The 17,716-nt window shown below is 33.3% G+C and overlaps 1 protein-coding gene across 3 annotated transcripts in view; it reads left to right on the plus strand.

Annotated features, from left to right (window-relative positions):
- Nucleotides 1–17,716, plus strand: part of CARMIL1 (capping protein regulator and myosin 1 linker 1) — a 136,391-nt gene that overhangs the window by 99,604 nt on the left and 19,071 nt on the right. For all 3 annotated transcript variants that reach the window (XM_039325377.1, XM_039325378.1, XM_039325379.1), the window contains 7 exons: nucleotides 1,757–1,850; nucleotides 2,825–2,923; nucleotides 3,379–3,507; nucleotides 3,911–4,042; nucleotides 5,708–5,883; nucleotides 7,013–7,100; nucleotides 8,404–8,553. In XM_039325377.1, the coding sequence (XP_039181311.1) occupies nucleotides 1,757–1,850; nucleotides 2,825–2,923; nucleotides 3,379–3,507; nucleotides 3,911–4,042; nucleotides 5,708–5,883; nucleotides 7,013–7,100; nucleotides 8,404–8,553 (868 nt within the window). The remainder of the gene's footprint in view (nucleotides 1–1,756; nucleotides 1,851–2,824; nucleotides 2,924–3,378; nucleotides 3,508–3,910; nucleotides 4,043–5,707; nucleotides 5,884–7,012; nucleotides 7,101–8,403; nucleotides 8,554–17,716) is intronic.

Below are 17,716 nucleotides of genomic sequence, written 5' to 3' on the forward strand. Positions count from 1 at the left end.
ATGAGCAGGAGGGAGTTTAAGAGGGTGCAGTCCCAGGCTCAGGGCTTGGAGGAATGAAACCAGGAGTGGCTTGGATCAGATGGGACCTTGCCTAATGACCAGTGGGGGATTCACTCAACTACAGCAGTGATGACTGACAGGATTGCTGCCATTTAGTGTTGCAGTCATATGACATCACATGTTACAACCACATTGTTTAGTAACAGATATTCTGGTACCAATTTCTGTTATTAAAAATGTTACTTACTGATGCAGAACTACATGCATCAATAAATAAACATTTTTAATCCTGAAGTAAATTTGCCAACCTATCACTCTTGTGTAATTAAAATTAAAGCCTAGTCCAAGTTCATTTATCAAAGCATTTAAGCTACAGAGGACAATGACCAACCTGAGGGGGGGGATAAATCAGTCTGACAACATACATCTTGTTGAGAGAAAAAGCTCATTAGCATCCTGTTTCAAATTTTGATCTTTTTCCTTTGACCTGCCAAGATAAATAAAAACAGAGCTGAGAGTGAGTGACAGAAAGCAGAAATGTTGGTAGCTATGATTTTATGAAGATGTCAGCTCTAGTCATAATCTGTATTTGTCACTAGTACCAGAGTCATTGCTGGAATTCATTTGTTTTATTAAAGTGCTAAACTGAGAAACTGTCGCCCACTGTCTGAATACATGGCTGCCTTTCATAAAATATAGATTTAACTTTAATTAAAACATTTTCTTCATCATATATCCCAGCAAAATTATGTTCATTACTCATTATTCTGTTCTTAAAATAACAAACATTATCTGTAGAAATAACCTAACTCATTCTTAACAACGAATAAGAAACATAAACTATTTCATTTGTAATATCAAAATCACTGATACTGGGTTTTTAAAACTGTATTCTTCTTATAGACATCTGTACAATAGTGTAAAGAAAACAAAAGAGCGTTGCCATCTCATGCTAGTTACTTTATTCAATAAAGTATGATCTATTGATCATTATATTGCCAGAGCAAAATGCATCAAATATATACTGAGAAATACACTTGAGTGCTATGATGGAAATGTTCAAAAAGCACTTTCCAGGAATGTATTGATTGGGCAGCTAAGACTTCTATCAAGTCTTATTTAAACAAGGGTGCATTTTCAAGTTAGGACTGCAAAAAAAAAAAAAAAAACTAGTCTAAACAGGTTTAATATAAAGCTTTGCATTTTTTAAATGGGTGAATCATAGTTTTACATTACCTCTATCTTTTAAGTATTTTTCAGAAATTTCACTTTCAGATGATAAAAGCCTAATGGCTGCAATTATATTTATTTTTTCTCAGGTTAAATAGTTTAGTGGTAAAGCTGTAGCATATTTCAGTAGTACTACAGCAAGAGCCAGTATTGACTTTGGACTGGGAAAATCCAGGTTCAGGTCCCAAGTGAACTATGAACCCACTGGGTGACCTTAGGCCATTGCCTCTCAAGTCAATCTCTCTCAGAGAACTGTAATTCTGAACCTAAATTTAGGGAAGATTCTTGCCTGAAGTTTTCAGACAAAGGGCAGATTATAAAGACACCTAAATGGAACATTAATTTATGAGTTTATAGCATTTCATTGTAACATTGATTCAGCTGTATTTTAATGTGACAGAAGATAAAACACAAGCTGATTATCATATGTATACATATACAGCAAAAGGATCAGAATACATACAAGAACATGCTAAGTAGTTATTTCTTTTGTGCATCTAATCTTTTTGCTTACATTTTTTAAAAGGAATTATACCTTAAGATTCATGCCTATACCAGTGAATGATGCTTCGCAAGCACTGAAAGCAAACCCTGAGAAAACAGAAGAGGCACTTCAAAAGGTATTTCCTACATTTATTGATATATGTCAAGTGCCCGGGAAATCAGGAGATTCAGGCAGTTCAAAGGAGTATAAAGATTTATTGCAAGCTTAAGCTCTCTACAAGAATCTGACCAACTAACAGCTAAGGGAAATGAGTGGGAGATAAGAAAGGCATTCAAGGTGGACTGGACTTAGATTTCTTGCAGGCACACAGACTTGTGACTTATGACATATTTGACCCTCCCTTGGGTTCAGCCTGATCATCTTACATATAAATTGAAGTGGATAAATAAAAACAAAGTTGTGCTTTCATGGCTGCTGAAGCAAATTATCCAATGGTCTTGCTGAAGTCCATACTCACCTGCACTCAGGAACAAATGAGGAATCACCATGCTATGGAGATGTGTTTCTTCTAAATTAGGCATGGAAGGTGAGAATAGAAGCAGTGACAAAATTATAAACATATGCCATATACCCTTTAGCATTAAAATATTTATGTGCTGAGACCCAATAAAAAGGGGTTATTTGGAATTGCTTAGAATATGAGATATAACTTCTGTATGAGAAACAGTATGTCAGTAAATTATTCACTGAGGGTTTTTTGCTTTGATCTTGCTTTCCTCAGAAGATTCTAGCTTTAAGCTGATCACTCTATATTCTTTCTAGAAAATAGCTTCTTTGTTACTGTTAGAATTAAATTTCGATAATCTGAAATCAGACTTATATAATATCAGTTGCATTGATTTCAGTTAACATTATAAGATTTTCATAATATACCAAGAATTGAGTTTCAGTCCTAGAAGAAAAACCTAAGGCTGTAGTCCAATACTAATAATCTTGAAATCAGCATCACTGAATTCAATGGAATCTACTATTTACAGTATTATGCAAGCATATGATTTTTACGGTTAAGCACTATTTCTATATTAACATGCTTTTCTCACTTAGTTTTTAAAATCCAGGCTTGTATCTGACTTTAATTTCTGCTCTTAGATAGAAAATTATTTGCTTCGAAATCACGAGACCCGAAAATATCTACAAGAGCAAGCATACAGATTGCAGCAGGGCATAGTTACTAGCACAACACAGCAGGTATCATTTACTCTTTTATGACTTATAAAACTTTCAGTGGTTGGATTCAGAGGTACCCTTCCATTCACAGGAGAGGTTTGCATTTTGAGAAGGCATCCCATAAATAACATAGGATAAAGGCAATTCTTATAGATTTCCACAGATAGTCTTCTCTGCTACTTCCCCCCCTGTGCCTGAAGACCCTCAACTCTATGGAAATGGGAGGAACCATGAGGGAATCGTGTTATATATTTCAAGAAATAGGCTCTGTGATGTTTCTCTGTAATGAATAACAAGAAATAGAAAGAAGTCAGAACCTCAGAAATGTGTGGTTATATATTTGGTTATATATTTGAATGTGCAATCTCCTAAGCCTGTCTAAGAGATTTATTTATTGTTATTTCATCTGTTAACTTTATCTACTTTTTTCCACGTCTGTAAGTATCTCTTTCCTTTCCCATTTTATTCTTGTGTAGATGATAGACAGAATATGTGTCAAAGTACAAGATCATCTCAACTCTTTAAGAAACTGTGGAATTGAAACAATACAAGAGGATCTGAAATCAGCTGAAAGACTTATGAAGGATGCTAAGAATTCCAAAACAGTAAGAGATTTCAGATATTTATAATGCTGGGGTTACAGTCCCATTAGAACAGTGGTTCTCAACCTTTCTAATGCCGCGACCCCATAATACAGTTCCCCATGTTGTGGTGACCCCCAACCACTTATACATCACCGGGTGCCAGGGGCATGGCCAAAGAAAAGGGGGGAAAAATGGCGGGCAGCCTTGTTTGGCGACCCCCGTGAAATGGTCGTTCGACCCCAAATGGGGTCCCGACCCACAGGTTGAGAACCACTGCATTAGAATAAATAATACTAATAAAACTTCTACTTTTAGAGTTGTCAGAATTTTAAAAAGTACATTAAATTTATGCTTCTTCAGTTAAGTCATGATAGATATTAATAGTAGCTCTTGTATATATATATATATATATATATATTTACAGTTATTACCAAACCTGTATCATCTTGGTGGAGCTTCATGGGCAGGAGCAAGTGGTTCATTATCCAATCCAATTCAGGAGATCCTAGAATCTATGGCTGGGGAAGTTACAAGAGTTGTTGATGATCAGCTCAAGGTATTAAAGATTTAAAAATGTTATCCTAAAATGAAATGTGGGAAGCATTCTAAAGAAGAAGGGAATCAATTTAGTTCTCCTTTACCTGTCGTGGGTAACCTATAGGCTGAATACAGATCATCATAACCCACTCTGCTGCTCTAAGGCCAGTCTCAGATTATACCACAAAAATTTGGTATTTACATTTGGGGGTTTTGGAGGAGGGGAAACTAAAAGAACAAGATGTCTTAAGATTCTGGAAGGTTTAAGGCATCTATTTTTCTTCTTTAACCCTGCTCACCTCCCAGTCTCCCACTCAAAAAAAAAAAAAAATCCCTTTAAAACATAGTTGTCCAAGTTTTTGGCTTATCTGGGACCCATTGAGTGAAGAGAAATTGTCTTGGGCCACATATAAAATATATAACATAGTTAATATATATAAATTACATATGGACTTACATCCATTCATTTAGTGACCATTTGATGTTACAATGGCACTGCAAAAAGTGATTATTATGACTGTTTTTCATTCTTAACAACCATTGCAGCATCCTCATGGTCACAAAATTCAGACACTTGGCAACTGGCTTATATTTACGACAATTGCAGTGTCCCAGGGTCGTGTGATAACCTTTTGTGACCTTCTGACAAGCAAAGTAAACAGGGAAGCCAGATTCACTTAACAACCATGTTAAGAATTGCAGTGATTCACTTAACAACTATGGCAAGAAAGATCATAAAATGGAGTAAAACTCACTTAACTACTGTCTCACTTAGCAACAGAAATTTTTGGGCTCAGTTGCAGTCGTAAGTCGAGGACTACCTGTAATGTTAAAAATTTATAGTTAAAAGTTTATAATCTTGTGGGGCTGCATTACTAGCTGTCCAGGGCCAGATGTGGCCCATAAGCTGCAGGTTGGACATGCCTGCTTTAAAAGATAAATAATAAAAGCACATTTTTACTGCTTTAAATTATAAAAAAGGATAAAAATATTAGTCCCAGTGGAATTATTACGTAGTTGACCAAGCTTTATATTTTAAAACAGTCAGTTCTAACGTGCAGTGGACCTTCAAAGTGATGGCAATATGGTGAATTATAACTTGAAAGCACACCCAATTGAAAATTACCTAGCCTTTGATGGTTTTATTACTCCCATAGAGATCTAAGCCCACAGATTGAAATTTTTATCATTTCCAGGAGTCTGGTGAGTTCTGCCTATCCATTCAAGATGGTTAAGCTGTGATGCCAGTTTTGGTTGTTCAAGGCATCCCAGGTGCTGGCCAGTATGCTGATCCTAGCTTATGGGCAATTTCTGTCATATCATAGGCAATTTGCCAACAATGCTATCTTGTCTATCTTAATCAGGCCTTTAAGTCCATATTTCTGAAGACTTAAGACCTCATCTTGTCTATCAGTTAGTCTACCATACCTGGCTCCTGATAAGCAGTTTTTCAATTTTGCCTCCTATTTTTAGAATAGTTTTTCTCCCTAGCTGCTAAATTTTTATAAAGATAAGTCACTCTTGTGAAGCAAATTGAGTATAAACTTAATACTAAAGGATATTATTGAATTCTCTTAACGGTCTTTATAATTTGAATTGTAATTCTGAATTTAAAACACAATGCATGGGGTATTATGAATGAGATGCTTATGTAGTTCCTGCTTCCCATTACTTTCTGCTGCAGACACTGCTTGAGTCAATGGTAGATGCAGCTGAAAACCTCTGTCCAAGTGCAATGAAGAAAGCACATATAAGGCAGGACTTGATTGAGGCATGTACTGAAAAAATTTCCATTCCTCGGACTTTTGTTAAAAATGTTCTTTTGGAGCAGTCTGGAGTTGATATCCTTAATAAAATTAGGTAAGCCAAACTACTTCCTAAATTCATCTATGGACTGAGTGTATAATTTAATTTATTTTTAAAAAAAACAAAACAAAACACTTCTCCCTGAAACAATTACCTTAATATAACTATTCTAGACTTTAAAATCTGTTCCCATTTTTACTTTCAGGCAAGAAAAAGCATTTTTTCTGGCTTCAGCTTATAATTTTATTTTTGAATTATGATTTTTTTTAAAAAATAAAATAAAATAATGACTGTCATAAGAGGTGTGATAGTGAGATGATGATGGGCACAAGAAATGAGCAAAACAAAACAAAAGATATTTCCACTACTCAAACTGGATTCATGAGAGTTTAATTATAAACAACACTTGTTCCAATTATTAACAAGAAGTTGTTATAATTAATTCTGGGTAAATTGCATGTATTCGTACCATGTAGTCATAGTGTGGCATTTTGTTCATTTAAATTATACTATTAAAACAAATAGATAATTGGGTATCTCTCTCTCTCCCCCCCCCCCCACCCCATTTAATAGTCTTGGAATTTCACCAAGAAAAGGAAGTACTTAAGCTATTGCTAATGTAAATGCAAGTAATTCAGCTTAGGTTGTTGCTCATTATATAGTAAAATAATTTGCTATCATGAAATAATGAGTAATAATAATGAAGCAGTAAAAAATTTGTCCCGTACAAATAAATGGCTATGAAAAAGAGGAATGAAATATATTTAGGCTTTAATCCTTAATAGATTTAGATTTTGTAATCTGCCTAGCTTCTGTTAGAGTTGGCAGTGTAATAAGTTTAATGAAATAAATGAATTTTTAAAAATGTGAACACACCAGATTTATTAAAGTGGCTGTAGCGTACGTTTTATCGGGTGCTATATCTTATATTCATTGATCACTCTTGTGTTTTAAACCTTAATATCATTTGGTGAGAGATAATGCAACATTCTTTTTCTCTTCTGTAAGAATGATAATTATTTTTGAATTTTTTTTCTTTGTTATTTGAATATTCTTATATGTATTTTTAGAGAACCAAAAATATCTAGCTAATATCTAGCTAATGCATACATAATATAACCTTTAGTGTAAATTTTCTACTGTAAATTCATATTTTGTATTCTCATTTTCCATTTTTGCATAGTGAAGTAAAGCTGACAGTTGCTTCGTTTCTCTCAGATCGAATAGTAGATGAAATCCTTGATGCTCTGTCTCATTGTCATCATAAACTGGTAAGCATTTATAAAATTTTACAGTTTAGTATGATTTGCTTGCTTCAGTGCATTCATCTGCCTATTCAACAAGAATGCTCAAGTTCTATCTATATAGATCTATCTATATCTTTCTATTTACACTGAATTAGATAACTACATGGAATGTAATAACATAGGAAGGAGAATCCTGTGAAAATTCAGTTTATTTTGATGCCAAACTGAATGTTACTTTAATATTTCCTGAAAAATATATTAGGTTACTGGCTAAAACTAAACATGGTCAAGCTTACATACTGCATTTCAGGAAAACTGATATTAATTAAAAAAAAATGCAAAACTACTAACATAGAGGGCAAGTTAAGGAGAGTAAATTTCTGAGTAGTTAACCTCATTAAAGCATCAATAAATACAGTGTGCAATCATAGCACAGGAGACAGTGTAATATTAATACACATGAAAAAGATCTCAGAATCCTAATTGATTGTAAGCAGTGCAAGAATTAACCATTATAGTATATATAAAAATATGTCAGTGCAATTTTAGACTGCATTACTAGAAAAATGGTTTCTAGGGAGTAATAGTTTTATACTTGTCATTTTGGATTACATACTTTAGAAAAGAGGAATATATATCCAACATGCAGGTAAAAAGAAGATTGGTTGTATAGAAAACAAATATTAAGAAGTTGATAAATTAGAGAAAGATTTGAGTTTAGAATATAAGCATTTTTAGGATATAAGCATATACCTGAACATCTGTAACATGGAACTGTTTTAAACTACTTTTCAGAAAACTAAGAAGATAGGATTGGATCTAATAGGTTTAAGTTACATAAGCCAGAGGGCCCCAACCTTTTGGGCATCAGGGACCGGTTCCGTGGAGAAGGGTTTTTCTACGGATCAGAGGGGGAGTGGTTTTGTGTGCTGCCTGCATTTTGCGGATGGGACTTTGTTTATGCAGCCCGGTTGCTAGCATGCTGTGGACTGGTACTGGTCTGTGGACTGGGGGTTGGGGACTCTTGACATAAGCCCTGGGAGAAGCTTCTTATAAGAACAATTTAACAGTTATGGTTTATTGCAATTGTTCTACTTTGTTAGAGACCATTGAAATTGAACAGCCCTGCTTTGCAAATAACTCTAATTCTGAATTCCAAAGCATCTAACAAGGTGTTGGATAAATGATCTTCAAGCCCATCTCATCTTTGTAGCAGGTTAATTGTGCATCTAATTGGCTTGTGTTCATTGGAAACTTTTATTTAGAATTATTTATTATTGATATTTTTATTTTATAAAGAATGCTTTCACTATAACCTTTCCTCTAGGCTGATCATTTGACCAGGCGAGGTAAATCCTTGCCTCACCAAGAATCATTGGACATTGAGTTAGCCGAGGATAAATCTACTAAACGATCTGTCATTACAGTTGAGGAGCTAACTGAACTGGAACGTTTTGAAGACCTAGATACATGTATGGTAAGACATGTGTAATCTTTGACTAAATCTCTTAAACTTTCTAGCTCATTCAAACACCGACTTTTCATCACTGAAATATACAATAGCAGTTATAAAAAATGATATAGATTGATTATAACATTTTTTTCACATTTACAGTACTTTCCTAAATGTTTATGATACTTTTTATTTGGTATATTATCATCTATTATACATCTGAATGTTGACATATTAGTATTGATTGCCTCCATAAGTCAGTCCATATTATTTTCAGTACATGTTGATTTAAGTGGACTTATGACTTTTTGTGTATTTATATGTTATCACCCAAATATTGGTAATTTGTTATTAGAAATCCTTATAAATCCTATTTTTCATTATTTTTTAATTCAGGCATACTGTATGTTCTTGCTCATAATACTAAATGAATTAAACTTTATGGATATTTCATCCTTGCTAATAATTCACAGTTAAGAAGATGAACCTTAGATTTTGGAGCTCATTAGGGAACCTCCCCAAAAATTAATATTAAAAATAATTTTAATACACTAGGGAGTGTTCATAAATATATGAGAAGAATAGTGTTGTATTAATTATATTTATATTAATTTTAAATAGAACTTGAATTAAATTTATCTTTAATCTTGGTCCTGCCATTTTTTTTATCCTGGCTTCACCCACTTCTTGGAATGAACACCAGTCAAATGAGGGCTTCAGCCCTTCATATTTTCCTACAGATATCTGCTATATTTTATAGAAATATATCATAACTGTTAGCTGTTAAGGTGACATGAAATTCATTTTGCACTAAATATTATAAACTGATTAAGATTTTACCTGTATAAAACAGAACTGAAATAATCAAATGAAGTAATTGTACAAATAGCATACATTTTGTGTGCTGGGCTGCTGATGGGATGTTACCTATCTATTACTAATTCTGTAAACAAAGGCACATCATTATTGTTCTTTATGGCTGCTATATTCAAAAATTAGAAGTGTATATGTACACTAGTGTATTAGATTTTCCACAAAAGAATTAAGTACCTTGTAAAAAAAAATCCAGAACATAGCAAATGCTCCAGCAACCTGACTAAATGTGATTTTCTTTGTTTCTTTCTTTTATATATACAGGTAATTGTTCTGTAGATTTTTATTTGACAATAAGTAAATGTTAATTTGAACAGAAAGCACTTGACAAACTTCATGTTACATAGATTTTATTTCTATTTACCCCTTTTAGCCGCTGTTTGTAATTCTAGTAGGGAATGTTTTATTTCTAATGTAAACTTGAGTTCACCTTTTGTTTTAAGACATGTATGAAGAGGAGAGACAGCAATCATTTGATAAAGCACCCTGTCAATCTTTTTTGGTTAATAGATATATATTGGGAAAATATCATAGGTACTCTCAATACAAAATGACTCAAATGGCAATATAATCAATTATACAGCATGAATTCATTGAAAGCTGCCTGCCATACTAGGTCAGCCATTTCATAGCACATTCCTATTTGCACTACTCTTGACCTTTTTCAGAGTACAGGTAATCCTCGACTTACAATAGTTCATTTAGTGACCATTCAAAGTTACAACAGCACTGAAAAAAGTTGCAGAATTCCCTTGGTCACATGATCAAAATTCAAACATTTGGCCACTGATTCATATTTGTGACGGTTGCAGTGTCCTGGAATCTTGTGATCACCTTTTGCAGCCTTCTAACAAGCAAAGTCAATGGGGAAGCCAGATTCACTTAACCATGTTACTAATTTAATAACTGTCGTGATTCACTTAACAACTGTGGCAAGAAAGGTCATAAAATGGAGCAAAATTCATTTAACAACTGTCTTGCTTAGCAACAGAAATGTTGGGCTCAACTGTGGTCATAAGTCAAGGACTATTTGTATAAGGGACATGTACAAGCAAAGCATTGGACTGTAGAAATCCAATATTTACTTCCTAATTATTTTTATTAGATCCATTTGATGACTTGAATCATTCCTTCAAAAATGAAGAGGATGCTATTATTTTGCTTTCCAGTATTCCAATTTTTTTAATGTTAACATTTTTATTATTTAACACTGGTTTTTCAGTTGTGCACCTTAGATTTAGAAACACTTGCAAAACAACATTTGATTACTAACATTAGGAGAAATTCCATGCAGTGTTTCTAAAGCTAATGTGGAATGCTTTAATAGATGTCAAGGAAGCTTTGTTTAATAGCTTTATACGCTGCGTTTTTTTAAAATACATTCCTAGCTTTCCTTATAATTAGTGTTGTTCATGATTAGAGTGGCCTTGGTTAAATGTAGGGTTATTGAGACGAAGCCAGTTTGTCTGGAGGCTTCATTTTATATACTAAAAATTGGTTGTTTTCGATTCCATTTTGTATCAGAATTCCACAGTTCATTTATTTTGATTGCAACACTAAATCATATGAATAAAAGTATGACTTTTTGTTCTTTTTGCTGTGAATATGTATCTTTAGGCAAGATACATTATTTGAATGAACAAATAAAATTTTATTTGAGGATATGTGAAAATAATCAAATTCAGTCTGAGAAAACAATATCTCAGTAATTAATAATGAATTACTAACTTCTGTTGTCAGATTTGAACATGGCAAAGTTTTGCACCTTGGACAGCAAATTCAGCAATTTAAAATTATTTTAAGGTGCTTATCTTTCAAAAAAAATCTAAATTCTATTATTGTCTGAACAGCCAGACAGGCTATCTATTAAAGATTAATTAGTTGAGAGCACAATTCATTGTAAAAAATCTACTTCTCAGAAAGAAAGCAAACTCCACTGTAATTTCCCAAATATTATATTTTTTAATATATGCAAATGACAAAACACCATTTCACTGCTCATTAATTGCATGTTTCTAAGGCTAAACTGGAGCTTCTTGATCTAATCTCAAGCGTATGGGTCAAATTAATCTAATAATGTTAGACTATCATGAAAGAGAAAAACTTTCATAATATCAAGTTACCACCAAAGAGGGTTATCTTGTTTAACTTTCCCAGGAGTTTGTATAAGATGGGCAGATTCTGTAAGAAGAGATTATCTTAAAAATAGCAAGAAGCCAATTCATGTTCAGCTTTATAGGTTAATATCACATTTCTGAACAGCAATTAAGTCATATTTTTGATGACTTGTTTGTTTTTGTGCAAGGTTTTGCTTTGGTTAAAATAGAAATCACACATCAAATCTTAAAGGCCAAAAAAAAGAAAAGAATAAAACCGGTAAAAATTAAAAGATATAAAAAGTTTAAAAGAAAGATAATTAATACAATATTTTTAGAACCAAGGAGATTTACAGTAGAAGTAAACTTACTTATTTATGTCCCGCCTTTATTTTTTATTTTCTAATAAATAACTCAAGGTGGCGAACATACCTAATACTCCTTTCTCCTCCTATTTTCCTCACAACAGGCCTGTTAGATGTTAGATGAGTTGGGTTGAGAGAGAGTGACTGGCCTAAAGTCACCCAGCTGTTTTTCATGCCTAAGACAGAACTAGAACTCTCAGGTTTCTAGCCTAGTACCCTAACCTATGTATGTTTCAAGAATGTTCATATTCTTCGTAAATAAATATTCTCATTACTGTATAGTACATTCTTGTCCTTAAAATTTGAGTTCAGGGATTGATATAAGAATATTTGTTATAAATTACCTGTCTGCTTCTATCTAAGATTGTTTTATTATAGACTTTTACTGACTCATTTTGAATACTTAAAATAAGAATTATCCTTATATGTATAGAATCAAATGAAATTTGCAAGCATTGCAACCCCATTAATGGGATCATTTAAAAAGCTTCAGAGGAGCAGATTCAGAGGCATTTGGTTCAAAATTATATTTATAGGTTTGAAGTTTCTAGAAAGGATGTCTTGTCCATTGTACATTTTTTTCTGATCAAATGTTATATAAATGATTTGACCCCTGTTTAAAAAAAAATAAAAATAAATGAAGCAAATTTGTGTATGAAAATTCTTCTCATTGGAGACAGGACAAAAAGAGTAACTGATTTCTTCCTGCTTTTACCTTGCATTTTCCCTTCAATTTATATGAACATAACATAATGCTAGACTAATCAACAGAAAAGTTGAAAAATAATTTAGAGTTGCTTTATTTTCTGCTCAAAATCATTAAAAGTATGTGAAACTTGCATTTGCACTTTAGTAAAAGGCAGACTTGATCAGAATTTACCAGACAAGCACTCAATGTATATTTTACTGCAAAATCCTTTTACAATGCATGATAGATACAACATAGGTGAATAAAAACTGCTGGAGTTGTGTGATTTGAGAGCCTTAGTAAAACCCTTGACTGTTACTAGATTCTAATATTGTCATCCATATGCACTCATCCCATTAAAAATTAAGATTTTCAAAATGTTGTGAAGAGCTGTGAAATTCTACATGAAAAATCTTTATATCCCCCTGCAAGTACTGTGGAATCCTATATCAAAGATCTTTATTTAACCTTTCCACTTCTGTTCACCTGTAAAGTTCAATTTACACTCTTCAAAGAATTAATCTGGATGGAGATTCTTTGTTTCATGTCTATATACAGTACATCTAATGTAGAGCTATTGCTATTTTTTTCTTAACCTGCTTTTATATTTTTTATTTGCCAAGTTTCGGCACGGCTTGCCCTCTCTTTCTCTCCTCTAAAACTGATTCTGCTTTTCTGCTGTCCATTCATATTCTTTTATCTTTCTCTTTTGGCTGCATGGAGACTCTCTGCTGTACAAGTGTAAGTATTTTTTTTTTTTTTTTTAAGTTCTGTTTCTAGCCTACTTTCCTTTCTTGCTCCATTTGCTTTTCAGCTGTCTTACAAAACTCTTGGGGACATACACTGTGCCTTTACAGGGAGAAATAAGCAGCTATTTGGAACAAAGTTCAATTTTACAGGAAGTTTTAGCTAGCTTGATGTGTAGTGAATTTAAAACGTACCTCACAAGGCAGAAGTCTACAGCCAAGCAAAATATTCACATAAAACTGTTCAATCTAGATTAAGTTTTTATTAATATTCATATCAGTTTAATGAAATGAAAGTTTTAAAGAATCAGAAAGTATTATTTCCTGTCACTATATGGTCACGTACTTTCAGTTACATAGAATTATTTGCGCTCGGCATGCTATATTTGCACCTTGGAAGAGAGGAAGGAAAAACTGATTGCATCTGATCAGAATGAAAATCCATTCAGCAAGTTTGAAAGGCTTCTGGAACTGGGCACAAGAGGCAGCAGAAACAGAGAGTGTACTGTATTTAATTGGTTTTGCAGTAACTTCAGCTCTAATTATGCTAAGCAGTGGCATAAAAGATGTTCCCTAAAACCAAAACTGATACTCTATTTTAAAATATAAATTACAGTTCATTTATAAGAGTCATAACAGAAAAATATTTATTTTGATAAATACAAGTAAATTATTTTATTTAGACATAAAATGGAAAAGGAATAACTTGCTTATTTTTTCACTGAAGTAGCCATGATAACTGAAACCTTTGGTTTTCGGTGTTTGTCAGTTTTGCATTTGTTCCTCATATATTGTTTTACTTTTTCTTCTTATAAAACTTTTAGTGTTAATCCACACTTATATGCTCTTTCTGAGATTACACACGATCAAGCTGTCACCATAGTTTGGTATCTTGATGGTTTCTTATTGAATAATAGAAGACATGCTGGATTCTTTTCCCAGTACTATTGAAACTCTATAATTATGCCTTTTTAAGTGAGATTTTTCCATGTTCCATCAATGAGGCTTTTATAATTGTGCTTTCGAAGGCTAATAAACTTCCCCTGACTGTGCAAGCTATTGTCTGATTTGTTAAATCTTGATGCATAAATATTGACAATCATCCTGACATATAGATTACAATGCTAAGTCCAATTATCTATTTAATCATATTGTACAACAGTTTAGACATTAGTAATAATTTTAATTGTTATTTGAATTCTTTTAAATACTGTTTCAAAGATCATTTTTTTCACCCGTGGATGTATAAATATCAAACTTTTTATTTCAGATAAATTTCTCTGAATAAAATCCAAATAAATTATAACAAATACATAGCTAAAAATCCGTTGAGTTATAGGAAATGATAAATTCTGCAGAAATGCTTTTTCACATTTGAGGGATACCCAAGGAATATTTTAAAAGTGTCAGCAATTAGTCTCACTATTTTGGAAGTATAAAATAATCTAGCAATATTTATTCATATGATATAGGATTGTTCTCCTATTGTTCTGGTTTGGGTTGATACTATCACTTTATTATCATGCTGTGTTACAAAAAATATGTGTAATTAATGTGAGAATGTACTATTTATATATTCCAAAACCCGTAAATGTTATACCATAGGAAGAATTATGAATTTATCAAGCAGGGTAGGAACATAACATTTTTTTATGTCATAAAGGCAGGGCAGCCCCAGTTTTACAATGTTTATATGTATTCCCTTTTCTTATGAACTAGATAAAGACCATTACTTGTTAGTGTTTGAAAGACAGAGTAAAACCCGCTCTATAATCTTGACATTTCAGTTTGTATTTGCTTTCTGTTCTAAACTGATGCTATAATAATGTAATGGAAAGATTATCAATATTATTTCCAGACTTAATGATGTGTTTAGAAATTTGGCTATATGATTCTCGACATGCAATATTTTTTTTTCTTTTTTCCTTTTTCTTCATTGCTTTTCCTCTTCCTTTCCCTGTTTTCTATATCAGATCGGTAAATGAACATTAAAATGCATTTCACTTATGCAGATATTTTAGAAGATGACAACTTAGGTAATCAGATTGATTACTTAGATTAGGGGTCCCCAACCCCCCGGCTGTGGCCCACTAGCAGGCCCCAGCCAGTTCAGAACCAGACTGTTCAAGCAGCAGGTGAGCTCATGTGTGTGCACAGCTCCATGTGTGTGAGTGGTGGGCTCTCACACACGCAGCTCCATTTGTGCTCACACACAGCACATGAGCCTGCACAAGTGTATGAGCCTGCACAAGTGTAGCTATGCCCATAAGCACACACACCCGCCACTCACATAGAATCTTCCCCTCTCTTCCCCCCCCCCCCCGGGCCACCAAGCCAGAAAGGTTAGGGACTGCTAACCTAGATAGTAATATAGGTAATCAGATTGGCTCTGCTATAGTGAAAAGTCACAATATTTGAAGCTTTGAAGCCCATTAGAAAGCATGACCAAGATACCCATTTTGTAGAAATGTAGATAAGGAAATTCACAATGATCAAAGAAATAAATTACATATGCATGTTTTACTATTTCTGTCCTTTTTGTGATTTATTGTAACTTTGTTTTGCTAAATATATTCATTTTCTACGCTAAAGTGTATATCATGAACTGGGAAGTGTAGGGGGCAAGACTCAAGTGAGTTTTATGGATAGTATAAGGAGAGCATGAAAGTGGAAAACAATTTGGTGAAAGGAGAAAGTGTTCCAAGAAGTACATTTTCTTACTATATGCCTACTACTATTTTCACTTTTATCACCAAACTTTTCTTGAGTGGCGTGGTGGCCTAGAGGTGAAGACTCTCACTTCCCATTCAGAAGGTTGAGAATTCAATCCTAGGCAGTGGCAGATGTTTTTCTATCAGGGTGCAAAGAGAAAATATCTGCTGCGAACTGCACGTAGGCATCAGGAAGGGCATCTGGCCAGTAAGTGCTTAGTTCCACTCGGTTACCCTGACCCCACCCCAAAGCTAGGGATTGCACAGTTGTAAAAAGAAAAAAAAATACCAATCCTTTCTCACCATATCACTACATTTAGTAATTTCTGTTTACTTACCAAAAACTGGCAGCCATTGAATGAGAAACCTCCATCGGTATTCCTGAAGCTCTAAACTCACAAGCTGACCACCTTTGGTGCACTTGATACACCAGGATAAGGAAAATATTCAAAGTCTTTAATTGAACTAGAATGAATTAATGTCCACTTTAATTTTTATTTTGCTCAAATAAAAATTACAGTTATCTCTCCAAAGATTGTGGCTGGCTTTCTTTCTTAAAATTAGCTGTTCTTTGCTATGTTACCTCTGTATTTCTCCAGTTTAGTGAAATGTATTCCTATCTTGTAGTACTATATGCAGTATGTTTCTCCATCTTGCTTTTAGATCATTGGCTTTGGTTAGGAAAAGTGGAAAGATGCATAGCATTATATTGTTGTGATTTTTATTCCATGTATTCCTCTCTTCTGTTATTCTTCCCTCCAGTACATGGAATAAAAAATTTAACAGAAGAGAGGCCCCAACACAACTGGCAGGTTAAATCTGCCAAAAGAATTAGTCACCTCTATGACCAAAATAGTTCGGGATTCTTCCTAAAAGACCAATTATGGGCAACCATTAAAAAGAATGTCCAGGCCTTAGCAATAATTATGGCTTGCTGAAGTCGATTTCTACATAATTTTTATTATTTATTCTTTCACTCTATTTTACCATATACTTTTAAAGTTTTATACAAGTAGTCCTCAACTTATGACCACAATTGAGCCCAAAATGTATATTGCTGAGTGAGAAATTTTGTTAAATCAATTTTACTCCATTTTACAACTTTTCTTGTCACATTTGTTAAGTGAATTACTGTAATTGTTAAATTAGTAACATGGTTGTTAAGTGAATCTGGTTTCCCTATTGCTAGTCAGAAGATTGCAAAAAGGGATTACATAACCCCGGGACACTCCAACCATCATAAATATTAACTAGTTGCCAAACACCTGAATTTTGATCATGTGACCATGGGGCTGATGCAACAATCATACATGTGAAAAAATGGTCATAAATCATTTTTTTCAGTGCTGTTGTAACTTCAGACGGTCACCAAGCAAACTCTTGTAAGTCGAGGACTACCTGTATTTGGGTTTTCATTTTTCTGGGAAAAGGAAGGAAGACAGGCATGCCTCACTGACAGAAATAAAAAAAAATGTTTATTTGAATAAATAAATAAATACCCGCAAACTACATATAATATTTTTTAAATGCTGGTCTTAAAATTTGCAAAAAACATGATATGCAGTGCTGGATATTTTATTTGTATTAAATGTAGTTTTCTAAAATTATATCTCAAATGTATACTGTTTCAAATCATTTCTTTCATCTTTATCATAGTAGCCTGAACTGTTCAATTAAGGCAGGGGTGTCAAACTCAGAATATCACATG

Source organism: Crotalus tigris, unplaced genomic scaffold, assembly GCF_016545835.1.
Source record: "Crotalus tigris isolate CLP2741 ecotype Arizona unplaced genomic scaffold, ASM1654583v1 scf7180000024337.5909745, whole genome shotgun sequence".
Lineage (NCBI taxonomy): Eukaryota > Metazoa > Chordata > Lepidosauria > Squamata > Viperidae > Crotalus > Crotalus tigris.